The sequence below is a fragment of the Triturus cristatus genome, chromosome 5_2, assembly GCF_964204655.1.
Source record: "Triturus cristatus chromosome 5_2, aTriCri1.1, whole genome shotgun sequence".
NCBI classification, from domain to species: domain Eukaryota; kingdom Metazoa; phylum Chordata; class Amphibia; order Caudata; family Salamandridae; genus Triturus; species Triturus cristatus.
The window spans coordinates 90,950,614-90,976,254 of record NC_140588.1 but is presented as its reverse complement, the minus strand read 5'-3'; the positions used below and the strand labels follow the sequence as shown (position 1 = coordinate 90,976,254).

At 43.0% G+C, this 25,641-nt stretch overlaps 1 protein-coding gene across 1 annotated transcript in view; it reads right to left on the bottom strand.

Moving 5' to 3' along the window:
* Window positions 1-394: 394 nt before the first annotated feature.
* Window positions 395-25,641, bottom strand: part of CDH12 (cadherin 12) — a 2,012,840-nt gene continuing 1,987,593 nt past the window's right edge. Inside the window, exons 13-14 of the mRNA XM_085606875.1 lie at window positions 11,455-11,706; window positions 395-1,474 (exon numbers count right to left, since the gene is read on the bottom strand). Of these exons, the coding sequence (XP_085463001.1) occupies window positions 975-1,474; window positions 11,455-11,706 (752 nt within the window). The 3' untranslated portion in view covers window positions 395-974. The remainder of the gene's footprint in view (window positions 1,475-11,454; window positions 11,707-25,641) is intronic.

Here is a 25,641-nt window from a genome sequence, read left to right as displayed (position 1 = left end):
TGTGTATTCTAGCTTGGGAGCAAAATAATACATGCACATTGTTCCCTAAGAGTGTAAACAAAACAAGCTGAGAGCAAACATTGTAAAAAGGACACATGAGAGAAAACTGTGCATAGAGAGAGTTATTCAATGAAACAACATCAAAACAACATTTAAATTAGTATTGAACCATTCAGTGTCTGCTGGATCAAAGTAGTCCACTTCAGGTACTTGTGCATTCTGTAGGTGTGGTTGAGTGACAGAAATGGTGGATCCTGATCTCTTACCTTTTCTTTTCAAAAGTGCAATACATGATAAATATTTGAAATACTGTAATGCAATGCTCACATAGAACATGTTAAGCCTCAGAGCACACTTTGGATTAAATAATGCACAGTAGACAATGTCACTGATTGGTGGCCTGAAGAAACGTGATTTAATATTTAGGTGAAACAAAAACAACTTGCATACGAATAGTAAAATAATAATAAAAGTCCTGCACAGTTCTGTGGTAGCAGCTGGTTATATTCCAGGATGCTTCTTCAAAGTGTTTTAAAGTCAACTTGGTGCTATTGCTTCTTGACACAAACATGACACATTTTCTTGGATGTGTATTTTACGATCCTGCAATCTCGTCACAGCGGAGTCCATACCACTTAAAATGATAAAAGTTTCAATAGGCACTTAAGTGGAATTAAGAAAAATCTATCACTCTTTCCACCGTGATGCCAGAAAGCCATCGCTTTCCTAGGTTGTCATGTCTGTAAGTTGTAGATAACAACCCTGAGCTTGTCTCAGTGTGATTCCAAAGTAACAAAAAAGTACAGTATATATTACAGGATTTATCTTCTCTTTGTGAAACAAACCTAAACTGACAGTTTAATAAATATTGTAACCTGCTGCAAGCAGCTGTTGTTCTGTACAATCAAAGGTAAGTTGTCACACAAGCTTTTGGTATGTGTTTGTTCTCTTTGTTGGAATCTCCTTGGCAAATTTTAGGTGACTTTGTCAGCTTTGTAACTTTCCTCCTCCCCAAACATTTCTGCCAATGTCTTAAAACGAGGCCCCCAGTCACTTAAGTAGTCATAATCTTGTTCTGCCTCTGTAGTAAGTGATTCTATTGTGCTCAGGGACTCTGCTACTGAGCCAGTTCCTTCATAAGCGTATGTAGCCAGTGAGTCATAAGGGGGCGCGCTGGGATCCCCGTCGTGTTCCTGCAGTCTCACAATTATAAAATCCCTTATGTCTGCATTATCTTCTGCCTGGGGTCTTAGACGTGGCAAACAACGGGGTTCTGGTTTTATGTCCCTCCGGATTTTGTTTTCCTCAATCACTTTTGGGTTTCTCAGAGCACCAATGTCAAAGGCCTGGGTATCCTCCTCGCCACCGCCTTCATCATCGTAATGAATGACATTATCCCTTATGTCTTCTTTCGATGTCATCAGGGTGTCCTTCTTCTTCTGCTTTCTGAGTGCCACGTACAACACAACAATAGCTAGAAGAGGAAAATTAAAGAATAGTGTTATATAGGAATGATTTTAGAGGTTGACATAATTCACGACTGAGAAGAATTTACATAAATACAGTTCAATATTTATTTAAAGGCAATCTAGACCTGACTGAATTTCAGACTTTTTAATGATATAATCTAAAACAAGAGGCGGACTGTCATCTGAAAATCAAGATTTAAAACTAAACAACAGTCAGGTTCCCAAAGTGCTTGGATGAAATGCACATTTTTTACCTAGTTTGGCCAAAGGATGCTGGTTTTGTGATCAACAGTTCCTTGATCAGGAACTTTCCAGATATAACCTGAAAATTCCACGATCTCCCTTTGTTGAAGAAGAGAGCTAGGTGAAGGATAGGCAGTACCCTTCATGCAGTTTGAAATATTGTAATAGGTTCGAAAATGAGCCAGGCAAAATTGGATCCAGTATTTTCAGACCCTAAATTATCAGATGAGGGAACACCAGGCCATATGTATCTAGCCGAGTGGTATCCAATCCTGGAAAAACTACCCCATAAAACTAATATTTCACCTCTAAACTCTAACCCTTTAAATTCTTTTGCACCAGGCAGAAAAGTTAAGAGCCATAGAGTGACAACCTCTACTTCAGTTCCAAGGCTGTGCTGCTTAGACCTCTTTTGCCTACTTTACATAGATTGTTTCTATACACATTGTAGAAAGGCCACATTTGTAGAAACCAGCCACATTGTTCTGTCCCGTGCCTGTGAACATGTCTATAATTTGGCCTTATAGAATTAATTGAAGACAAATGATAACAAATGATGCAAAACCACCTAGTTTCAAATAACATTTTGGCTGGATCTTGGGAATATTGGTTCATCCAATTATGAATTGAACCTAATTTATGCAACACATGTATTTGACCTGCTGCTAATTTCCCAGAAAAACATCTACAGAAGAAGAAATCAAGTATGCAGACTGGTGCCATTTGTGCACAATGTCCCATGTTTTCAAGAAATTCTAAGTAGGAAGCAAACACATTATAAACAACGTGTGACAATTCATGTTAATTCCATGCACAAAGGAGCATGTTTTTCTAGTGACAGGCATTATTCTGTAGGTGGACATACAGTTAGAGGCAACCAAATGGAATACTTCTTTAGCAGAGTAGTTTGAATACTTGTTTATTCATACTGTAGGGAAGAAAGAGGATACAAATGTCATTAACAATCTGTTAGGAGAATATACACATCCGACTGGAGGCAAAAAATGCAGACACCTAGGCCACCACAATTTAATAGAGAAAATATAAATTAATATTTATATATTGATGTAGTTATTTATTTGTTTAATGTATGTTTGTATGTATGTATGAATGCATGTATTTATTTATTATATGGCACACAGTGTAGCACAGGGACACTGTCAAAACACTTTGCAGATGAAGGAGGGTTACACAGGACATAGATTGTCCTCGGGCTAAAAGATTCATCAAGGTAATAGACTAACAAGGTCTTCTGAGGCCACCATTTGTGACAGAGTAAAAAGGCTAGACCACAATGTATTCAGGTATGCTTTATGGCGCGGTGGGAGAGAGAGCATATGTCATATTTCACTGTTCCTAGAAATGTTAAAAGGTCAGTGGGGGGTGTAAAGTAAAGGGAGTGCAGAGAAAATGAAGTACTGCACACCCTACCCTCCAAGAGGGGCTTATCATTATGTTACTGAAACAAGATAAACTGACAAAAAGTATGAATCGTATTGGCAATTTTCCCTAAGGAACACTGAGAAAACAGTTCTAGCTAAAACATTGGCAAAAAGGATACTCCAGTACCTATCACAAACTGTGATGCCAAAACAGACTGGCTTTATTCCCGGACATTTGACTTCGCACATTTGTCATACTTGCTCACCTTGCTTCATCACTTGAGCCCCAAAAGCAGCCATCTTATTAAATGTTAAGAAAGCATTTACCTCCTTAAAATGGAGTTTTGTGCTAGCCTATTTGCAATGCATTGGACAGTGGTAGCTGCCACACGACGAAGGTAGGGCGTGGGAGGGGGTAAGGACGGAGGGGGCGTAGGATGGGAAAGGGGAGAAGAGCACAGCAGCATCTGTCTGCATAGGTCTTCACTTTGCGTTTATGAAATGAATCAGTGGTGCGCAGTTTATCAATGTCAATAGATCTTTCAGTGGTCCGTTGTGGCCTTTTGATTCCTATGGCTCTCCCAAACATTAAGGTGGCTGGGCTTTCACCTGTGGTAGAAAGGGGAGGTGACCTGTATGCACAAAGCGTTCACTGAAAAACTAATTTGAGGACAAGCTCTTCCAGCGCAGTGCTCTGAACAGTCTTCTTGAGGGTGTTCATAAATTTTTCAACAACACCATCACCATCATTCACCTATGGCCAGAGTTGTGTGCTTTTCTGATGCTTGACATTTAAATGAGTGAGAAAATCTTTACATTCTTGACTATTGAATGGCTGGCCATTGTCAGATTTCAAGACGGAACTCCTCATGTTGCAAAAACACTTTCTAATCTCTCAGTGACTCTGTCGTGAGTAGTTGACGCCAGTTCTTCCACAAGGGGGAAACGGGAATATTCATCAACAATTACTAGTAGATGATGTACATTGACAAGTGGTCCAAAGAAATCAATTTCGATCTTCTCCCAAGCATGCTTTGAAGATCAGACATGTTTAATGGAGTTGTGGTTATTTTGGACAAGTAGTTGCACTAATGACATGCCCGTAACTCCTTTTCAACTCTCTCATCAAGACGAGGGGACCACACTCAGTCACGTAGAGTTTAGTTACTCCCCGATGTACCTCATGGGCCAGTTGTCTTGGACTCTTTGGTATGATAATTGTCGACCCTCGTCAAGTGATGTCTTCTCGGGTAACTAACAGTTCTGCCTGCACATTTTTTAACTTCTGGTATGCAAGGTCATTGTGAAAAGGCTGAGTATGTTTTCACCACAATGATGTGTATTCATTTTTTAAGTATCAGCAAATCTCTATCAGTGCTCGTGGCAGCAATTATTTGTTCCACTGATATGACAGCAAGGGCACTGGATTTCACAATGAAGTCAACATAAGCATGAGCCGCATTACAATTAGTGCGAGAAGTAGGCAGCAGGATTTAAATTTTGTCCTGGCCCAATCACAATCATATAATCATACTCCTGCAATCACAACCCCTACCTCTCACTGCGAGAGGGCATTTTGGCTTTAGGATTGCTGAAAATTGTGGGCAATGATTGGTGGTCGGCGACAACCGTGAAATGCTTTTTATAAAGGAACACATGAAAATGCTCACAAGCACACACAACAGAGAGCATTTCTTCTTCAGTTTGTGAATATGCACATTCCGTCGATGACAAACCCTGACTAGCATAAGCCACAATGTGTCTTGGAGCATTGGTATGTCCAGTGTGCTGAGCAAGGATGGCACCCAACCCCACTGGTCCTGCATCAACAATAACCTCCTTTCAGATCAAATTACGTCATTTCAATGGTTTCTCAATTGCATGCTTGAATTTCTTCAAGCTTTGTTCACATTCACGTGACCATCAAAATGGAACATTTTGTTTCATTAAGTCTCTCAATGGGGCACTTACAGTGGCAAAGTCATGTATATACTTTCAACAGTAACTGGCCATAACAAGGAAGAATAACACAGCATAGATACATCTTGTGGGGGAGAAGTGGATCACAAGTCTTCTACTTTATTTAGATCCAGAGTCACTTCCCCATCAGAAAATATATGACCAAAGAACTTGAGTTTGGTGTTATGAAACTCACACTTTACCACATTTAAAGAGAGACTTTCATCGGCAAGTATACAACACACTTGTGTAATAGCTTTATCATGTTTCTTTCGTGTGGCCCCAAAAACTAGTATGTCATTACTGTAATTGAAAGCATTTTTGACTGGATGTATTATGCGATGAATGACATCCTGAAAGAGTTATGCAGCTGCTGACACTCCAAATGATAGCCTTTTATATCTAAATAAAGCAACATGAGCCAAAAGGTAGTAATGTAATTCAGCTGTGTAATCGTGTCAGCAATGTGAACACCTGGATGTTGTTCTCTTGCAATCGCCTTGTTTGATTGGTGCATATAAATGCAGATGCACAAGGCTCCTTCACTGTCCTTCTTCAGCACTACCACTCTGGGAGGGCCCGATTCACAGAACTAACTTAAGACAAAATCCTAAACTTACTATTTTTGGTATTCACAGAAGGCAAAGTTAGGATTTTGTCTTAAGTTTGACTTAAGACAAACTTAAGACAGACTTAAGACAGACTTAAGACAGTCTTAAGACAAACTTAAGACAAACTTAAGACAGACTTAAGACAGACTTGTTAGGATTTTGTCTTAAGTCTGTCTTAGGTTTGTCTTAAGTTTATCTTAAATCAAATTTAAGACAAAATCTGAACTTTACTACCACTAAATGCCTTCTGTGAATACCAAAAGTAGTAAGTTTAGGATTTTGTCTTAAGTTAGTTCTGTGAATCGGCCCCTGAGATACGCAATGCATCGGAACAGTGTATCGCTCAATGATGTCATGCTTTAATAGTGTTTTAAGTTCTTTCTCAATAGCCACATGTAATTGAAATGCTATTTGACAATGCTGTTGAGCAACAGGACAGATGTACTCATTTATGTGAAGTTGCACTTTCATTGTCTTAATTCTTTCTAATCCATGAAACAACAATGGAAACTGATTTACCGTTTAATGATGGGCATTACTGTTGTAGTTTACAGAAATTAGCCCCCTGCCAGCAGCAGTAGTGAAACTGAGTAAATGTGCACTTGATGAAGTGCCTTGCATGACATGACTAGGTGCTTGTACTTTTGCCTTTTTATGCTTTACAGTTGCTATGAATGAACCTTGACTTTGCAGTGTCGTCGAAACAACCCACATATACACTTTGGTTTTTGACGGGGTTAAATGGGGAATGGGAGACATTTCATTGTACTTTTCAACTGGCATAATGATTTTATCGACACACCACTGTCTATGATAAAAGAGATGGAGCACCCATTCACTTACAGTGTGATTTTGGGGCAGTGTCCAAATGAGTTTCGCACTTTCACTTGTTGATCTAGCTTTGACCCGCATTCTTCCTTGCAAGAAGCTAATCCTACATGCACAAGTTGTCCAGCAATCAACATTGACATTGTAAAACCCTTCTTTCCCACTGTCATTTGACAATGACAAACTCTTAGACAAGGAACTCAATCACAATAAACATTGTTCAGTTTGTACTTACCTAAATTGTTGTCGCTGTTTAGCATTGTAGGGGTAGTTGGAACAACCCAGCCTTTGCATATCTGTCCAATGGCAGGACATTTACCTTCATGTGGAAAGGAAAATTCACATCGGAAACACAAATTATTTTTCTTTAGAGACATTACTTTATCGCCTTCTACCTTGTGTTGTTTTCACACTCAGTGCTGATTCATTTTGGGCTAATCCAGCCTACATGGTAGCTGCTTGTCTGTCAGCTCTTCCTTCCACTCTGGCAGCAATGAGTCTCTTTCGGCATTTGTCGTCTGAAGGAATCGGGTGGACAACCATCTATTTCGACATATGGCCTCTTCATCATTGAACTAGTTGATGAGTGAATCAAGTCTTTCTACAACACATCCATTGTTTCACCAGCTTTCTACCTTTCTTGGTTGAAAATGTACCTTTCATAGTTGATATTTGGCATTGGATTGAACTCAATGTTCAGCACCTCTTTGATTTGACGGTATGTCACTTCAACACCAGGTGGTTTTTTAATCACTCCTTTTACTCCTTCCCCGGCAAATTCTTCAGATAGTTAATGATCTGTTTGTCATTTACTCTTTCCAGCGCATCAATTAAATCATCAAAGGTTTCGATCCAGGCAGACCACCGGTCACGAATATTTTGCTTTTTGGCGGTATCGAAGGGCGGCAGTGATTTCAATTAGACACCTGCACCATGTTTGATGTTCTTTTCAGCAGCCATTAAAAAGAAAGTTTCACTATTCTGACCACCGCACACAAACTTTCAGTTGGTCCGACATGATTCACCAGCCTCGTAATCACAACCTCCATGCTTCTGCTTGGGTTGCAGTGCCTGGTGCTGAGGTTGAATATCTGTCTTTACTCAGATTTTGGAAAGCGTGTTCATCTTCTTTATAGATCTGTTCATCCCAGTCTCTAATGTTTCTCTGCATTTATCTGCTTCTACTCACAGCATTCTCTTCCACAACGCTGTTGCTGCTTGTTGCACTTTCCGTACCTGGCTTTCGCTGCCTTTAGCGTTGTCACACTATATGAATGACGGCTCTGTGTATGGTCCCTTATCATTTGTCTTGACTTTACTAGCAAATTTCTAGCTGACGACAAACAAACTGTAAGGCCTTCACTTCCTTCATAGGCCTTGCAATGGTTGGGGTGGTGATTTTGACTCTACATACGCCAACCGTCAATTTTCACCTCGACTGAGGCAGATGTGGTACACACGAGCAGTTTGCTGAACCATGGCAAACTGTCCTGGAGAGCATTCTCAGTTCTTCAGGTTGCAGGGTGTTCATAATCCCCTATCTCGTTGTCAGTTGTAGAATCCTATCCAGCCCAGGTACATGCAAATAATCACACCACATACAGAGCTTGGGATTTTATGTCTTTATTCCTCAGCGTGTAACCGTTAATGGAACATTCTACATTATCAATTCTATCAACCACAGACTTACATCACTGTTCTATGGAGTCCATCAGGAACCAAAAGGGCCCTGTCATCTCTAACTCACAAGACACTACATGAAGTAAAAAGTTAGTTCACAAAGTACTGAATTACAGGGTCATAGAATGACTTGCCTAATTAATATTCATGAAGCTGTTCCCAATTTTTGATCCTGTGTGATTGGCTACAAGGAGGCCTGAAGAGACTTCAGACCACCATCCTAGTGATTGCATTTCAAAAAGGAAAAGCTCTTCTTAAAGCAGTCCATAGTGCTTAAAGGAAAGGTTTTGGAAAACATCAGTGAGAGAAGTGGTACAGGGGACCACTGCTTACTCCCCTTGAAGCTGCCACCAGACATCCCAAAAGAGAAAGCGTTTAAAAGCAGTACCTTCCATTTCTAAACCCATTTAGTGATTCAGAACAACATTTCAGACTTTCTTTAGAGGTTTAGGACTTCGGAAAAAGATTTTTACCTGGCCCAAGTACCTCAATTATGGACGTACAATGGTGTTATTGCTGCAGGCAGACACAGGAGGCAGCTTTAAATAATAGACATGGATTGCTCCACTTTTCATTTCTTCACATGTTTAATTATACACCATGAAATAAATCATTTAGGCCCATGGTTGGCACATCATTGCCTAGTGTGGGTATTTGCATGTAGGGGGAGAATTTCAATGAATCAGTACAACGCAGCACAGCCCCCTGCGAGGCTGCACAATGTTGCGTGACAGGGAGGGAGCAGGAGAGCAGCATATCTTCAGAGATATGGCTCCCTCCTCCCTTTTCCCTTGCGCCGGCACTGATTTCAGCTGTGGTGCACCAGACACTCACCTTATCGCCATAGCGCTAGAGTGTGTGCATGAGTCTAACATAGGTTTTGTACAGGAAGGGTACCCTTCCTGTCCAAAATACTATGCCTAGATATGATGCAAAGCTTTTCCCACTTTGTATGCGTGCTGCACAGTGTAACACACATGCAAAGTAGGAAAAGCATGGAGAAATGAAAGCATTTCTCATGTTAGGCCTCCTTCGAAGGGGGGTCCGCGACGGCCAAGAATGGGGCAGTGGCGGCGCCGCAGATTCTGTGCTGTGGACTTGGGTGTTGACACTGACATTGTGGCACACGAACGGAGGGCCGAGGGAGATGAAGGGGCAAGGTCAACCTGCTTCCTGATGCAGCTGCTTTGAGGAGGAATGACCGCCACTTAATTGTGCTAGGGCGCGGCTCGTCAGCCACTGTCCCAACAAGCATGGAGGACTTTGGACATCACCAGCTCTGGGATCCCTCCAGGCCCAAGATCACCGCCTGTGAGTGCAACAACACCCAGAAGGCATGGCTGAACAAGAACCGCAAGAATTATTACTAAAACCTCACAGAATGGGGTAATTTATCATGTTTGGGACAGCTTTTTACAGTCGTAAAATTAGCCAATTCGCAATTCCATCGGGTTTTTCCATATACATTAAACACCTGCACTGAGTAGTTGGCAAATGTATGAGCGGGCTAGTTGTTGTGGTGGGGGTGGGGCAAATGGGTAGGAGGTAGCATTGTTTGCTCCCCACTGTAAGAACAAAAGACACAAATAAGGCTAGGCTGCTATTAGTCAATCACTATTAGTCTAAGAGAAATTAACACTGAAAAGCTTGTGTTAAATTCACTTCGACCAATTTGTAATTGGGGCCTCATTTTTTGATAAATCACTAATTGGGCCTCTTGGCAGTGTAACATAAGCTTGTGGGAAGCTTAGAGGAGAGTCTAGAATTACATCTTTTGAGAAAAGCCAGGTTTTTACTTTTTTTACTAAAAGACAGAGGGATCATTTTTGGGAGACAGAGGGATCCAGAGTTCCATTCTTTGAACTCTGAAGACTGCAAAAACATATGACTAGTCACTAAAAGACATGTAGAGGTTCGCATTAGTACCATCTACAAATTCTTTACTTCCCCCTCCTAACTCTCTGCTCTGATTACAAAATGTCCAGGAAGAACAATACTTCTCTGTACTGGCTCCTGCCCTCCCCACAAAACTAAATATACATGAGAGCATCTCTCTCTACCCTCAGCATAGGGACAGTGCTGTTACCAGTACAACACCATGCTACACCTGGCATAAACTCTGCAGGGTACATCTCTACACCACTCCTATTTATTTTCAATGTGTTTTCTAAGATACTTATGCCATATTCACGATCATACTGCTGCTTGTTCTCAGCACACCCTGGTAAAAGAACAGGTGCTGTCAGCCCTTCTTCCCCATGCCCAAAACGCCCACCCTGCATACATTATACAAGACACAGGTATAATTTGGCGCAGGGGTTCATAAAGTGACACATCTGCCTAGATGTCACTTTGTAAATATGGTGCTGCATCATGAAAAGTGACCCAACAGCGGTCGCAAAACTGTTGCAAGGGACTCATAAATAAGCTCCAGAATATTTTATTGAATGGACTGAGTATTGTAGCTGAAAATGTTTTTCACATTCAGCACTACAAAGTAAATAAATGACTTCATTTAGCACGGGATAAATGTCCCAAATATATAAGTAATACATAGTTTTGCTTGGAAGGAGGAGTTGTTCTGTTTTACTTTTAGGTGGGAAGAGTGGCTCTTAAGAGGATGTTATAGGACTGGGAATGATTAGGTGTCTTGTGAAGGCATGTTCCCCAGTGTTGGAAGTCCCATCACTCTTCGTTGTGAGAGACTCATCTATTGTACATTCAATTTGCATAAACATGCCAAAATGGGACCTTTGGTAAACATTTTTCTTCTTATGAAAGTTACCAATGGTCTTGAATACCCTACACCACAACCACCACTATTTCTGAAAGCTGCTTAAACACTATCTGTTTCAGTGGTGCACATCATGAGTTCTTTTTAGCTATATCACTTTAGCCACTAGAGGCGTGTTTTCTATCGATTTAGCACTGTATCCACCCATGTGTTCATGCTGTTTGCCAGGATGCTAAATAGCTGAGTCTCTGTCTTGAGCAGGAGAAGGCAAATCCACCCTTAACTATCTGTCCAGCTGCCCCAGCCCACTTTTTGGCCAGTTTAGTTGGGTACACTTCATATTTGGTTTATCTCACACTTACACCTCCATAACATTATTGCCTTAGCTCTGTGCATTGCCTTGTTCGAAATTTGTTCTTTGTGTCATTATTCTAAAAATTTTAATAAAATATTTTAAACATGGAAGTAGATTAGTCCTTTCTTTATCACACTCTCAGAAAAAAGCTAAGATCAACACCACGTGATGAATATTGAAGGTGCAAACCTACCTGAAAGTATGATAATGCAGAGCAAGATAGCTATTAAAGCTCCTGTGCTCAGCCCCACAGGCAAGAAGATTGCCTCAGCAGAGCAGGAGAGCAGGACTCCATTGGCGTCGCACCGGCAGACCTGAATTGTTAGGGTGCCCGTACTGCTCTGAATGGGATAGCTGCTGTCTTCAATCACAACAGGCAATGTGTAGAACTCCTGCTGCCGGCGGCTGTATCCATTACGCCGGGCTTCCACTCCACCAGTGCTGTCTGCAAGAGATCAGAAATCGGTATTAGCCCACAAGATCCGTATTCCATAAATTAAAAAAATTGGGAGATACATCCATTCATTCATGTATTTAAGTGAGTCTAGTCGTTATATTAGTCTTTTTCTGTGCAAAATGTGATATGCTCTCAGACAATATTTCTACATCCACAAATAGACCACTTCTGTTTTAAAACCCTCTTCAGGACCCTACTGATATTAAGGCAGTCTCATTACAAGCATAGATTTTTCTTCCAAAGAAAGAGATTTGTTGTTTAGGTAGCCAGAACGGGCCAGTCATTTCCAGGCAAGGTTGCTACCTACATGATCACACATCATGGCAGGAACCAGAAAAATAGCAATAAATAGGACCCATGTTTAGAAAACCACTAGCAGGCAGCTAAAGAGAGGCTTCTGCACATGCTGATGAGGGTCTGATGGAGTCAGGAGATACAGGCTTATGTATCAGATTTATATGCGTCTTTGTGCTCACAGTTTTATGTGAGCCTTCAGCTCGGTCCTTTAACACTAGAGCGGGCCTTAAATGGTCATGGAGCTATATTGATAAATATTCACTAGTGATCAACTTAAGGCTGTATGTTCACTTTTTTCTCCTTTGTCTCCTCTATTTATGCCAAGCCGTTCATCATTTTTGGCCTATGAACCACATCAGTTTCTTTCTCACTGCAAAGCCCTCTCATCTTCTCACACAAACTTGATTCAGAACTCAAGAAAATGTTCTTATAAAATCTTAAATCTGCAGCATGGGAGCCAATTCACAAAAGATTTTCTATGGGAGATTGATGCAATACCAATGGTTGCCATATGTGGTGCTGGACTTACTGCTGTTTTTTTAAAATAGTAAATTACACTCTGATTTTGTGAATAGTCAAAAGCAGTAAACTTACTCAAATGTGTGAGTCCCTTTCTGTCTTGGAACTTATAAACTTTTTCAAGGAAAAACCTCCAGAGCCTTAGTGCATCTGGCCGACAGTTCCACAGCAGCAGCTACAATTTCAGATTTCTCTGTAGGGGGACACATTTTTCTTCAAAAATATTACATGGGCCCCTTTGGGATTAGGACTTTGAAACCTTTTCAAACTTTCTGACTTCCAGGCTTTCGCCGGGACCAATCTAACTTAATGTATCCAACAAGGGCTCCATCGCTGCTTCAAATTGCATCTAGGTCTTGGTTAAGTGCGACCATTGACTACAATTGCCACTTTGTGATTTTGAATGTGCTATTTGCACTTAAATCTTTAAAAATCAATATAGCTGGTTCCCCTTTTTGGATATTCATCATTTTGTTGTCATTTTGGTCTCTAATTTTCTAGCTTGGTTAGGGATTTTTAGTGCTTGATGTTTTGACTTAATTACTATTTTGGTACTACATAAATACTTTATATATTACCCTAAGTTAAACCTGCCTGCTCTGTGCCATACCTACCACAGGGTTGAGCTCTGGTTAATTTAGTGACTTTAAGGGTTCATCTGACGAGTTGTGATTATTCCTCGAGGTGGGCAGTCGTCAATTACAAATAATATCCAATTTCTTACATCAATACTGGGAATAAAAAATGCTGAGTTGTGCTGTGAATGAAGTGTGGATAGTTTGCCTTTGCTGCAAGTGATTTCACCTCCATTTGCATTCGGTTTACAGGGGGTGTTTCCGCTAATGCCATCACTCTTCAACAGTAGTACAGAAGTTCCTTGGGAATGCTGTACGCATTTAACTCCCATTGAATGTAAATTGTACATTCCCCTATTTCAGTTGCGGCCGGTGCAGGTAAGAGTGGTGTGGCGAGGGGGAGAGTCTACAAATGACGGAATAGGAAAAATAAAACATTTAAAAAAGAAAACACTTACCTTTCGATTGCCGCATCCCCGACTCGGCGATGCGGTGAGTGCAAGGTAAGTGGTTTTATATATTTTATTATTTTATTTTCCCTATTCCATTGTCTGTTGACTTCCCCCAACCCGCCTCACCACTCTTACCTGCACCAGCCATGTCTGCCCTATTTACTATTGCATCTGCTCATATTATAGATGCAGCTTTTGTAACAAAGAGCCCTAGGCATATATGCTAACTGGCAACCATCCAATAGACGGTGCAAATGTCAATGAACCCTCAGGGGCACCGAAAGGACGTTCTACATAATATGGCCCTAGATGCCGCTGTCCTTTTATGTTATGTTTGAGCAAAATGATGATGTTGATGTCTGTAATGCTCTTGCATGTGATTCAAGTAAATTTTGTTTATATTCCACATTTGCTGCCGGTTGGAATGAAAGGGTGTGCTATGAGGATCCCCACTTACTGTGGGGATCTATATCTCTCATCTTATAATAAATGGAAGACATCGATGTCTCTATTGCCTGACTTTCAACCCAGAATCCCACTGGACCTCCGTCTGACAGACAGGTAGAGCTATGTGACTAGGGCATGCCCCTGTATACCAGCATAAGCAGCGCACTGGAACCCAATCTGTGCCTCGCTACAATCCTAACTCACTTCTATACCCCAGAAAAATCCATATACTGACAACTATGACATTCAAGGGATGAGGCTGAAAGTTCTGGCCCAAGGGTTTTAATCCCACCCGCCCTCCGGCCCCACAGCGGCCACCTGTGCAAGGCAAAATAGGGCTATGTTCCCGTAGGCCCTGTCGATACTAAGGTGTGGCTGGGTGATATGGGAGGGTGGGGGATTATATACACCAACAATGAAGAAGGAATTCTTCTGAGACAGGGTATTTGCTCCTTCCCAGCCACCAGAACCTGACTGGGGAGCAGAGGTTCAAAATCTCTTAGGAGTATTGGGCACACAAGAGAATAAGGAATGATGGTCTGCCATCAGGGCCTCCCCAGATATTAGACAGCCCAGGGTAATCAGGGCCCAAAAAGTACACTATTGGTCCGATGTAAGACGATATGGCACAGCCATCCAAAACATCCTACGGAGTATAATACACCAACTGTAAATAAAAATATTGTTATGTTGCAAGTTATTTCAGTGTCCTGTGAATTCGTTTCACTACATGGACATAGAACTCCTCAGTTACAAAATTCTTACAAAGTATTGCCTGGAAATGTTATACTACATATCATATAAACTAGAACTGTACTAAAGCAAACGTTTGGACCTATGTCTGAAAGTCATTTTCTAAGAGAGGTGTGTTTCCCAGCTGAATCTCTCTGTTGAAGCCAAACTTATTCTCTGTGGACTGCCATTTGAAAGGGTCTCTTTTTGCTCCAGGCAATGTTCTAGTCTAGTCTCTCAGAGGCCAATTTTTTTTTATTTCATTTTAATTAAAGGGTTTCAAACGAAAGCTTATAAATAAAAAGACATGTTAAAAAGATGAAATTAACTATCTTAGCTATTACAGTGTATTAAATAGTTTAAGAGACATACAATTTAAAACGTACACTGTTCATGTTCACTTGTAGCAAACCTGCAACACCCTCTTTTCTCTCAGGTGATTGAATACAGCTCCAGCAGTTTAAATAACTTAGGGGCTCATTACGATAGCAGTGAATCCACCACCAGCAGCCAGCCGGTGGCGGATTCACCGCCAAATTGCAGCCATTCTCCACCTGCCATATTATGATGGCAGGCGGTTTGCTGGCGGACGGGAATTCCGTCCGCCACGGGTCCGCCACACGCAATCGTTCCAATTGCCTGGCGGACCCTGTAAGCATACCCAGAATGGTGGCGGTGCCTAGCAGGCACTGTCCGCCATATTAGGATGCTTCATCTCCGCCAGCAGTGGATGGCGATTCAACTGCCATTCACAGGCTGGCGGAGATTGACTTTGGGTGTCCGTTGCGGGCCCCCTTTGTATTGCGGGGCATGGGTGCACTGGCATTTCCCTGCACCATGTGGCAGGCACCGCATGGTGCCTGCAACGTAGGGCAGGGAAATGCAAGACATTCATGTTTACCATTGCGGCGGGTGCTGCAGGCTGCAGCATCCGCTGCAATGGTAAACATGCCCAATGCGACCACCACTGTGGCGGTCGCATTGTAATTCCATGGTCAGGACCGCCGCCATATTGGCGGACTGTCCCAATTCCCGTGCCGATGGCGGACGGACTCAAGTCCGTCCGCCATCGTAATGAGCCCCTTAGTTAGGATCTTCGAGCTCTAAACACCGTAACCATAGTTGGCCGTTTTACAGACATTGTTCTATTTCTTACTCTTGTAGTATTCCACAATTCCAGATGTACTCCTGAAGTATGTCATGAGTATTCCTGGCTTTCTCCTGAAACTCATGATTAAATCAGGAGTATAACAAGAGTTAGTCACTCTGAGTCATACACCAATCTTTGTAATTGACCCCAGTGCGTGGCGCCGTGAAAAGATATTATTATTATTATTATTTATTTAGCGACTTGTAAAGCGCCTGGTGACCCAAGGGCATCCCCGCGCTGTAAAGAATTGTTATCCAGATGAGGGGGAGGAAGAGGGGAGGTATTATTTGGGGAATAGGAGTGTCTTCAGTTTTTTACGAAAAACCAAATAACTGGATTCCAGTCTAAGGTTACGTGGGAGGGAGTTCCATCCAGTAGCCGCTTGTACAGAAAATCGTCGGCCTCCTGTGCGTGTCCTTTTGAATTTGGGAATATTAGCTAGGTGCTCATTCTCGGATCGTAGGGATCTGGGTGCTTTGTAGGGAGTGACCATGTTACTGAGGATCGCAGGGCCAGATCCGTTGATCAGTTTGTATGCCGTGCACATGGCTTTGAATTCCACCCTTTGGCGCACAGGGAGCCAGTGCAAGGCCTTGAGGGCAGGTTTAGCTGACACTCTAGATGGAAGGTTCATGAGCATGCGTGCAGCTGCATTCTGTGTCCGTTGCAGTCTAGTCAAGGTGGCCTCAGGGGCTCCCAGGTAGACCATGTTACTATAATCCAGCCGGGACAGTACTAGCCCCTGGATGAGTAGTTTCCTGGATGCGGGTGGTAGTAAGGGAAGAATCTTGCGGGTAGTGCGCATGAGCCCAAAACAGGTGCCTGTAGTTTTGGCGGCTTGCGTCTTCAAAGAGAGCTCGGGTTCAAGCCACACTCCGAGGGTCTTAATTTCGCGCTTTGGGGTAGGAATTTCCCCAAACACGTCTGGCCAGACTGCTGGGGGGATGGTCACCCATTGCTTTCCCAGGAGCATCACTTCGGTCTTTGACCCATTTAGTTTTAATGATGAATCACACATCCAACCGTGGATTTCCATGAGGCAGTTAGCCAGGTTGTCTGGGTGGTCGTCTAGATGGGATAGGGAGACGACCAGTTGTGTGTCATCAGCGTAGCTTACTATCTTTATACCGAATGGTGTCACAACGTCTTCAAGAGGGGCCATATATGCATTAAAAAGCGTCGGGCTCAAGGAAGATCTCTGAGGGACCCCGCTCGTGAGGGGGAGGGTGGACGAGTGGTAATTGCCATCCCAAACCTGGAACGTGCGCCCGGTGAGGAAGGATTCTATCCAACTGAGTGCCGTCCCGGTGAGCCCTGCTGCCGCAAGTCGATGGAGAAGGACCCGATGGTTGACTGTGTCGAAGGCTGCGCTGAGGTCCAGGAGGATCACTGCCACTGACCCTCCTGAATCCAGAATGCGCCTCGCCTCCTCGATGACGGCAAGAAGGGCGGTATCTGTGCTGTGACCCGGGCGAAATCCAGTTTGGGATTGCCGCAGAATGTTATTTGTCTCGAAGAACTGAGATAATTGTCCGTTGACCAATTTCTCGGCTACCTTGCTAATCCCAGGGAGGAGTGATATAGGCCGGTAGTTTGCCATATCTGCTGGATCGAGCTGGGGTTTTTTAAGGAGTGCTTTTACCACCGCGCTCTTCCAGCTAGCAGGAACAGATCCCTGGGCCAGTGAGCTGTTGATAAGCTCCATGAGCATAGGGACGATGACGGGGGCCACGGTTTTGAGGAATCTGATGGGTGCCGGATCCAAAGGTGATCCGCTTTTCATTTTAGCCAAGGTTAGTTCCACCTCGTTGCAAGTTACTGGCCTGAATGTCGCAAGTTAGGGGCGTATGCTGCTTTCAGTCTGGCTAGGAGGTGGATGGCTGTCCATGTGGCTAGTTGGGCCGGGGGGGGGGGAAGGGAAGCTAAAATGCGGGCAATTTTGTCGTTGAAATAGGTGGCTAGTTCATTACTTCGGTCCACTGGGGGGGAAGTGGAGGAAGGGGAGTTAGGTACTTTTAGCAGCTCTTTTACAATTAGGAAGGATTCCCTGGCAGAATTGGAAGATTCTTTTATCCGGGTGTCGTTGTGGGACGTTTTAGCATGCCTAATGGCAGCTTTGTAGAGTCTAACTGTGTTTAGGTATGCTTCCTTGTTGGCGTGCTGCCAGTCTTTCCTCCATAGCCGTTCGGCTCTTTTACAGTTTTTACGTAGTAGTCGGAGTTCCGGGGTGTACCACGGGGCGGAGCCAGGTTTCCCGTTTTTGTCCTCCCTAGTTCTGAGTGGGAGTATGGAGTCCAGGGAGATAGTAATCCACTCTCTAAATTTACTATCGGCAACCGCCGGGTCTTCTGCGTATTCAGGGGTGGTAGACTTTAAGTTCCTAGCCCATTCTTCGGTGGGAAGTCTGGACCAGGTCCTGTCCCTGATATAAGTGGGCGGTTTTTGAGGTTTCCTAAAGGTTCCTGGTAGTTGGAAGGAGACTAAAAAGTGATCTGTCCAGGGGAGGGGCAGGGACTCCCTCGCTAGCATCGAGGGGGTGCTAGTGAACACAGGATCCAACAAATGACCCTTGGTGTGTGTGGCTCCAGAGTTTAGGAGGCGGATGTCAAGGGCCGCCAGATCGGTGATCAGGTCGGCAGCTACCGAGTCTGCAGGGTCATCGAAATGGATGTTCAGATCTCCTACTATCATGAAGTTTGTGATAGAGTGGGCCTGTGTCGTAACAGTGTCCAGGAGAGAGCTAGCGAAAAGGCCAGGATGGCCGGGGGGTGGTATACTAGGACTCCTGTCAGTGAGTTAGTCGGGTCTAGCTTGATTGTAAACTGTAGGCTTTCAGAGTCAGGGATCTGCACATCACTAGATTTGCAGTGAAGGTAGTCCCGGTGAATAATAGCAACACCACCACCTCTGCCTAAGGGGCGGGGTAGGGACTGAATGAGGAAACCCGGTGGGGTAGCTAACACCATTTCTGACTCCGAATGTGGGACGAGCCAAGTTTCCGTGAGGAAGAGGATGTCTAACTCCTGATCTTCTATGAGATGGTTGATCAGCGTCGCATGTTTGGGGAGTGAGTGACAATTCAACGATGCAAGTTTGAGGGCTGAGGGCTTGTGGGGACTTGTAGGTAGTTTGAGCTGGACTGGCTGGCAGAGGGAACAGCGGATGAAATGTCCATTTGGGTCATGAACATATTCACAGGAGGAGGCGGCGGGAGGTCTGAGACTTAGAAGCTCCCGACGTGAGTAGCTTACCTTGGGGGCAGCTTTGTCCAGTAAGGGTTCTGGCCCTAGGCCCGGTCGTGCGCGGACGGGCGCAGACGGGCTTGCCTTAGGCGCGCCTTCGGCGCGCAAACGGCGCTCCCGCTGCGCTGGTATGGCCGACACATTTAAGGCAGTGTTGTGGGCGTGGCCTCGCAGTGGGCGTGGCTCGCCTTCAAACCGCGATGGCGGTGTGCTTGTTGACCCTGTCTCAGCGCTGGTTGCCGCTGTCTCAGGGGTGACTCAGGAGGTCTGCTCAGCGCGTGAGGGTAGCGCTTTTAGTGCAGGTAAGGATTAAAATAAGTGACAAGAATACAAGTATTTTAAAAATAGAACAAAAGTGCTGTCCTCTGGCTTTCCGCGTCAGAGGTTTAACAATGCTAATGCGTGGTGCGCTGCAGTCAGCGTTTATATAGGTTTCCCAGGTGGGCGTGGCCTCGCAGTGGGCGTGGCTCGCCTTCGAACCGCGATGGCGGTGTGCTTGTTGACCCTGTCTCAGCGCTGGTTGCCGCTGTCTCAGGGGTGCCTCAGGAGGTCTGCTCAGCGCGTGAGGGTAGCGCTTTTAGTGCAGGTAAGGATTAAAATAAGGGACAAGAATACAAGTATTTTAAAAATAGAACAAAAGTGCTGTCCTCTGGCTTTCCGCCTCAGAGGTTTAACAATATCACATTTTGAGCTCTTTTAAAGCACTTAAATGCAGAGTCTGCAGTTATTTATTGTTAATGTGCTATAGGTACTCAATAGTCTACATTTACCAATCAAGTATTATCTCTATTTTGAGAAGTGCTCTAAACACCACTGAGTTACATTCTCAGCAGTGAGTGGGCTTTAGCCTTTTCTTCTATCATGCATTCAAATAATGAGATGGATGGGTGATTAGAAGTGTGAATGAATGGATGCAAGGGAAGGGAAGGAATGGAGTGGAGCCATGGGTTTGTGAATTTAATTGGCTTGAGCAACCCGGTTGGAGAAGCAAATGAATTGTAAAACCATCCCTTATTTACACTAGAACATACACACTAACACACACATGCAAGCACATACAGACTCACACATAGAGACTCACACACAGTGCTGGTTTTAAGGTGGTGCCACAGGTGCTGTCACACCAGGTGTCAAGCCCAAGAACACTGTACTCTAAATGATCTTTTAGGTTTAAAAGCAAGTGCTTCAGAATTCTTTGTGTGTCCAGCAATTTTCAGGCAGTAATAAAAATGCCAAGATAAGGCTGGTGATTAATGTACCTACTAGAAAAAACTGAGTTTTTTCTAATAGCAGCCCTCAAGTTCCTACATAATATCGACTAATACTTTTAACAGACGTCGAGGAAAAATGTTTTGCCTCCCATTTCTTTGAGGAGCTGGAAGAATGGTCAGCAACAGGGTACTTAATTCCAATGAATCAATCTGGATTTCATTAGAGCCAGTCCCCAGTTACTAATTTAACTGCCCTAACGTTGATGGCTGAGAGTGCGATTCCCAGAAAGCAAAATCGGTAAATTTGGTTTGTCGATTTAAAAGCAATATTCAACACAGTTCTTCAAGCCTTGCAATGGAAAAAGTTACCTGCATGGAGCGTGCCTCCGAAATGACTTGATCTTATCATCCTCTTTTATATGAACACCTGGGTTAAGGTCAAGCTGGGTGAAGGAGCCTGCCTTACATGGAGAACTGAAACTTCTAATGGCTTAAAGCAAGGGTGTGTGCTTGCCCCGTGTATTTTTTAACTTTCCATGGTGGATCTGAATCAACATCTGGAAACAATAAACTCACACTCCCCCAACTTTGTAAATAGTCCTCTAAAATATTTACAATATGCTGACGCTAATACTCTGCTCAGTCAGACACCCATAGGCTTGTAGCGATTAATGAATTCCCTTGAAGAAAATATTTTACTTAATAATCTTGAACTTAACATTAAGAAAACCAAAATAATGTCAATTGGGTCATTTACAGCCGGAACTCCATCCGGGTACTCAAGGGGAAAGCCAATTGAACTGGTTGAGAGTTACAAGTATCTCGGCATTTTGCTTGATAATAAAATGACCTTTAGACGACATTTTGGTCTATTAAGAGCTAACACAGCCTTTTCTATTTTTGATTTCAAATCACTTCCAGCCAAATGAATGTACCCCACTTATGATCATCTGGTGAAAAGTATGACTGCTAAACTAATTTCAGCATTTGCTTATGGGTCAGTTATCTTCCGAGGGAAAGATGCCAAATTACTGGATCTGCTGCAAATTAAGACTATAAAATCCATCTTCATAATTTCCAAGAATATTAGTCAGGCCGAAATATGGTCGGAGATTGGTCTCCAAGACAGGCTGTAGTGCGACAGTCTGCCTGTTTAAAATTTTTACATTCTTTGTTATTATCTGAACCTATACTGGTACATGCAGAGCCTTCTTATCAGAGTCTTACCAAACTTTTGACTTACAGGTATCTAGGCCTCTAGAGATGAATATAGTGTGCTTTAAATGTCTTTTGAATCAAGCAAACTAAACAACTTTCGTCCAATTTAGTTAAATGTGCACTATTAGCCAAAAAGCATGCTTGGACAGTCATAAAATCTAATGAGACATTGGGTATAGAGCCTTATATGACTAGCTCTTTTCCATCATGCATGAAGGATGCATATCTAAAGCTAAGACTTGGCAGATATCTAATTAAGGACGGCATTCCAAAATGGCTACATGAATGGCAAACTAGTAGCTGCAGGCTCTGTGGTTATCCACAAGAAACAATACTAAATTTAGAATGTGTCTGCCCAAACCTGTTATGTGCTCGCCAAATTCTTTTCACATCCTCTGTTTTTAAAGGCAAGAGTAAGATTATGTCACCAAGCATTTATTTTATGCTTCTCTGGCAGGCCAATACAGCTTATTTGCCAGTTTGTTAAATTCCTGACAGGGTGGAAGAATATTTTCAAGCTTCTCTTAAGTTTTTTTTTTTCCCTCTTTGGTAAATTTAGTTGACTATTTGATTTGATTACATGTAACTGCAAAGACACTGAGTATATCTATAAGGACATGTGTGATGTGTAATGTAATTAACGCTCAGCACTTTAAGCATTCTCTTTTATATGTTTTATGAATATTTTATCTATGCCTTACTGATAACAAGAAATTGATAAGACGTTAAAAGATGGTGAATGAATGTTAAGCACTTTAGTAGCTTTTTCACAGGTCCTGTAATGAGCAGCTCACGACCATTGTCAAATGTTGATTGATTGGAGGGTAAAGATGGAGTATTAATGTCAAGCACTTTAAAAAAAATGTGCACAGACTATGAAAGATTTGCATTTACTCCATTCTAGTAATTTACTCTTGAGAGAATTGAGCTGCATATGCCTAGTGTCAAATAGCAACTGACTAGAAGATATAGGATGGAGAACTATTACTAAGCACTTTATTTCTGTACAGGTTTTGAGAATGATTTGCACACGCCTAATTTTGAGCAACAGTTTAGATTTGTGAAGAGTGAGTTTTGTCATATTAGAATAAAACTGGCTGGTGGTAAGATGTTCATCATTTTTAATTAACTTTTTACTTTTTTATCTTTATTTATCTATTTATTTTGAAAGTTTTATATAGCGCGAACAAGACCACCGAGGGTATCAGAGCGCTTTACAGATTATGCATCACGAAGGTTATAAGCAAAACAAAACAGAATAAACAAGGCAACAAAATCATAGTCTAATTGACAAACATTATCCTGAGGGAAAAACAGACACAGAGGAATCAACAGCGCGACAGGGTCACAATCTAGAATTGTCCAAGAAACTCGTGAACCAGGTGGCTGAGCCAGAGTCTACGGGTATGGACCCAGAACCAAATGAAGGAGCCATGCTAAGGAAGAAATTCCTTCATCAAGAGTCCTTTGACTTCTTTTTTGAATAGGACCGTGGAGGGGTTCACCCTGAATTCGGAAGGAAGGGAGTTCCAGATCCTTGGAGCCATCCCTGAGAAGGTTCGGTTATAGGTCTTTTTTTTCTTGAATTTTTGTGGTTTTAGCTAAAGGGTGCTGGCACTTCAGGAGACTCTAGAACCACAGGAGAGCTCAAGTTTCTGAGCAAGGTACAGCGGGGTCTTAAAGTAGATGGCCTTGTAAGCCATACATGCAATTTTGAACTGTAACTGACCTTCATATGGAAAGCATTTCAGGTCCCTCAAGTCCGGAGAGATGTGGTGGAATTTTTTTGTGCCAGTTAAAAGCCTAGCAGCGGAATTTAGGGAAGCCCTAAGAGCAGCTGTCCTCACTCTAGACAAGCCTCAAAGTGTTGTGACACCATATTTCAGCTTTGAAATCACTAATGCTTGTACTGCAACCTTTAGGTCATGAGCAGGGAGAAAGGGTTTGAGTTTCCTGAGTAGGCTGAGTTGGAAGTTTGCTGCTTTGGTGAGGGAACTAATGTGCTTCTGCATGTTCAGGCTTTTGTCCAGAATGATACCCAGAGAAGATGCCGAGTCCACGAGGTGCGGTCTACAGTTAAGAGCAGTCAGCTGATTCAGCCATTGCTCCATGAAAGGGGATTGGTTGTGGGGTGAGATCAGTAAGAATTCAGTTTTAAGAGCATTCAACTTCAGGTGATTACTTGTCAGCCAACTTTGTGTTTCCAGCAGGACTGAGTTGAGGGACTGTATGTCTTCGGGGGAGGCAATCTTCAGGTATAATTTGGCATCATCCGCGTACATATTATAATGAATGCTGGATGATTTTAGATTTTCTGTCAGAGGCTCCATGAACAGGTTAAAGAGCATAAGAGACAGTGCTGAACCTTGGGGAACCCCCAAGGTGACCGGTGCAGGATGTGACAAGGAGTGGTTCACCTTGAAGCTTTGGGATCTGTTGTAAAGGAACAAAGAGAACCAGTTTAAAAACGGCCCAGACAGCCCCATCCTGTGTTCCAGGAGGTCAATTAGGTGATCGTGTTTGACAGTATCAAATACTGACGAGAGGTCAAGAAGGATCAATCGTCATGCTTCATTATGATACAACATTCTAAGTGCATCATCCACGATGTACTATGACCTGGGCGAAAACCAAATTGGCATTGGACCAGGAGCTGGAAGTGGTCGATGTGATGACAGAGTTGGGCGAGCACACATTTCTCCAAGAGTTTTGCTAAGGTGGGGATGTTGGTGATTGGGCGAAAGTTAAGAAGGTCCGAGGGATCAGCATTTGTTTTCTTTATGATCGGGGTAACTTGACCTAATTTAAAACAATCCGGAATAGCACCTTGCATAAGAGAAGCATTGACGATCGTCGTCCAGAGTGTTAGTAAGGAGGATCTCACTTCCGGGAACAGGTTCGATGGCAAGGGGTCATTTTAATGATTGGAAGATTTCAACATAAACAGCATTTTGGGTATAGTGGGTTCATCCAAGGTTTGGAACAGACTCCAAGATGCATTAGTTTTGGGGAGGAAGGGCTGTTCAGAGGACCACTCGGGAGGAGATCACTGGCCAAGCTTAATTCCATCCCAATCTTAGTAGACTTATCAGTGAAGAAAACAGCAAAATCTTTGCAGTTCGGGAGTGTCCCTTGACCCGGAGAGGAGAGGTTAGGATGATTGCTAGCTTGGGACTTGATGAGTTTGAACAGTTTTTGTGGACGTTTTTTTGCTTGATCTAGTTGAGTTCTGAAGAAGGTGGCCTTCGAGCATCTGATGCGTTTATTGTAAGTGCTTCACAAGGATCTCAAGTGACAAAGATGTTCAAGGGAGGGATGCAATCGCCATTTTCTTTCTGCAAGTCTAAGATTTCTTTTTTCAGCATTAAGACTATCATTGAACCACGGTTTGGAGCATTTAGAGGACACTCGTTTAAGCTGAAGTGGTGCTACTGAGTCAAGAACATTAAGCATTGCGTGGTTATAGTGGGCCGTCAGGTCATGGACATCCAACATGTTCAAAGGGGGTGGCAAGATGCTATCACAGAGCACCGTCAAGTCTTGCGAGTTGATGTTCCTTAAACATCTTTTCAACTGTTTTGGGTTCTTAGGTTGGGATCTGATTGCTCTTAACGATTCAAGGATGAGGAAGTTGATGCAGTAGTGGTCCGTCCAGTCATATGGAAGGATCGACTCCAGGAGGAGAGAATTGGGCTTACCAATGACCAGATCTAGCATGGCTCCTTTGTTATGCTTAGGGCTGTCACATAATTGGGTAAGGTTCAAGTTCAGTAGGATGGATTTAAGGCTGTTGACAATCACATCGTTCATATCATTCCAGTGGAGGTTGAAGTCTCCCAGGAAGATCTGAGTGGCCTGGAAATCCACGTTAGATGAAATAATATCCATGATCTGTTCTGTGAAGGGAAGATTGTCACGAGGGGTGTGGTATAACGTATGCAGTTTGCATGTGTGATTGTTGCCCCCAGTGACTTCAATGCACAGATATTCACAAGATGTCAGGAAGTCGGCATGAATGACTTTCACTGTTAGATTACTACGATGTAGGCATGCAGTACCTCCCCCTTGACCACTAGTTCT